The 1,895-nt window shown below is 36.7% G+C and overlaps 1 protein-coding gene across 2 annotated transcripts in view; it reads right to left on the minus strand.

The window, feature by feature from the left end:
- Nucleotides 1-1,358: 1,358 nt before the first annotated feature.
- The window catches only part of mmp11a (matrix metallopeptidase 11a), a 37,546-nt gene continuing 37,009 nt past the window's right edge, over nt 1,359-1,895 (minus strand). For both annotated transcript variants that reach the window (XM_014014617.1, XM_014014618.1), the window contains exon 8: nt 1,359-1,651. In XM_014014617.1, the coding sequence (XP_013870071.1) occupies nt 1,533-1,651 (119 nt within the window). In that variant the 3' untranslated portion in view covers nt 1,359-1,532. The remainder of the gene's footprint in view (nt 1,652-1,895) is intronic.

The following is a 1,895-nucleotide window of genomic DNA, read 5'->3' on the forward strand; positions in this document are numbered from 1 at the left end:
GTATGTATGTTTATATATATATGTAAAAAAGGCTAATTGTCTTGCAAAAAGAGTCATTTTAAAGTGAAATATTTACAGTTTTTGAAGCACAAATGTGACCCATTAAATCAAATCAGGGATTAAGTTGGATTTGAAGCTAAACTAAACTCAGATTCTTGATATTTTAAGCGAAATTTTTAGATTAGATTAGAAAGAACTTAATTGATCCTTGGGAGGGGTTCCTCAGGGAAATTACATTTTTATACTTAGATCAACTTGAAATCATGAGCAGTTCCAGAAACATGGTTTGATTTGTCTTGATAATCGAGAAAACTCCTGAAAATTTGGTCTGAATCCTATTTTTGCAATTTTATCTACTTATTCTATTTTTGTATTTTTGAAATAATTTTGGTAGCACGTAGGATCTTTCTGCTCATAATCACTGGTCTTGTTCTTTAGGATTATATTTCAAACATTTCCTTCAAAGGACTTGTAGATGATTTTGAAAAAACTCAATTAAAGCAAATTTTCCCTCCAGTCTGACACAATCCTGGGTTTGTTGTTCTGAGTCACACGTTAGCTGAAGTCTCAGAAACACAAACAGCTTCATGCTAACTGAGCTCTTCACACTTGGAGCTTCTAAAGTTTACCAGCAACTCCAATAAAAAGATGAATATGACAAAAATCAAACCTAAGAGGTCTCAGCGGTCTTACACAGAACCTCCACCAGGTTCTGCTCTGATGATGGAGACACTTCTTGGCTTCTCCACACATTTTTTTTTTCTCTGTTCACATTATCTGGATGAAAACAACGTCAAAAACTAAATATTTTTATGCTCTCGAGGTGGAAAAGTTGATGTAAATTTAATGAAAGGCAGTGAAAGAAGCCAGTGAGGAGAAAAACAATAACTAACGTTATAATAAATAAAAATGTTGATGTTTTGATCGTTTTGCTTCTGGAATATAAATGGACTCAAGTGGAGGAATCGAATGTTGATCAACATAAACACTTGCTTATATGGATTTGACCAAATTAACTTTAGCTCTTTAACTTTTAAAAACGTTTTTAGCTCAGGAGGATGAGGAGACAAAACAAAAAAATTGCTAATTGAAAAAGTTGCAACCCCAAAACGTGTGGCTTTTGTTTACAAATGCTGATTTCATTGGTTGAGGTTTCACTCTGACAGCAGCACCTGCAGAAACTTCAGACTCGTGATGGAAACACCTGACGTTTCTAACACCGACCACGCTGAGGAAAACAGTTTCCGGCTCAGAGGAGGGAGGCGAGACCGAACCTGGGGAGCAGGTCTCGACCTCGCAGGGGGACAAAAAAAAAGAAATGTGCAAAATAGGTATGAGTAGAGCTGCACAGGAGGTGCCAAATCTGAGGGAGGGTCATGTGGTTTTCCTGAGAAGAAGGCGTGGTTTAATCGGATGAATGCAGTGAAACATGAAAACAGCTTTAAAAAAGGAGAAGGTCTCATCCTCGAATTGTTCCAGAAACTCCTCTTCATTGTCCAAACACAAAAAAATTAAATACTGGCAAACGTGACTCACACGCGTCCACAGTTGAAAAAATCCACACCGACGTAGCGAGGGTAGCCTTCCAACGAGGTCATGGCCACGGGATCAAACTTCCAATAGAGCCGACCTCGGATAAAGTGAGCGTAGCCTGAGAAAACAAAAACTGGTTATGATTTTATTTTAATAAACTCGACTTCCTTACTTTAATGAGTTTGTGTATTTGAAATATTTATTAGTTTCAGGGAAGAATGTTGAATCAGGAAGTGAAAAGCTGAGGCTGATATAGAATAAAAACATTTCCACTTCCTGTCCTGCTAAGAGGTTTATATTAAGAACAACTTTTCTGTAAGTTTTATCAGCACAAGATATCTATCTATCTATCTATCTATAAA

Source organism: Austrofundulus limnaeus, unplaced genomic scaffold (assembly GCF_001266775.1).
Source record: "Austrofundulus limnaeus strain Quisiro unplaced genomic scaffold, Austrofundulus_limnaeus-1.0 Scaffold117, whole genome shotgun sequence".
In the NCBI taxonomy this organism is placed as follows: Eukaryota; Metazoa; Chordata; class Actinopteri; order Cyprinodontiformes; family Rivulidae; genus Austrofundulus; species Austrofundulus limnaeus.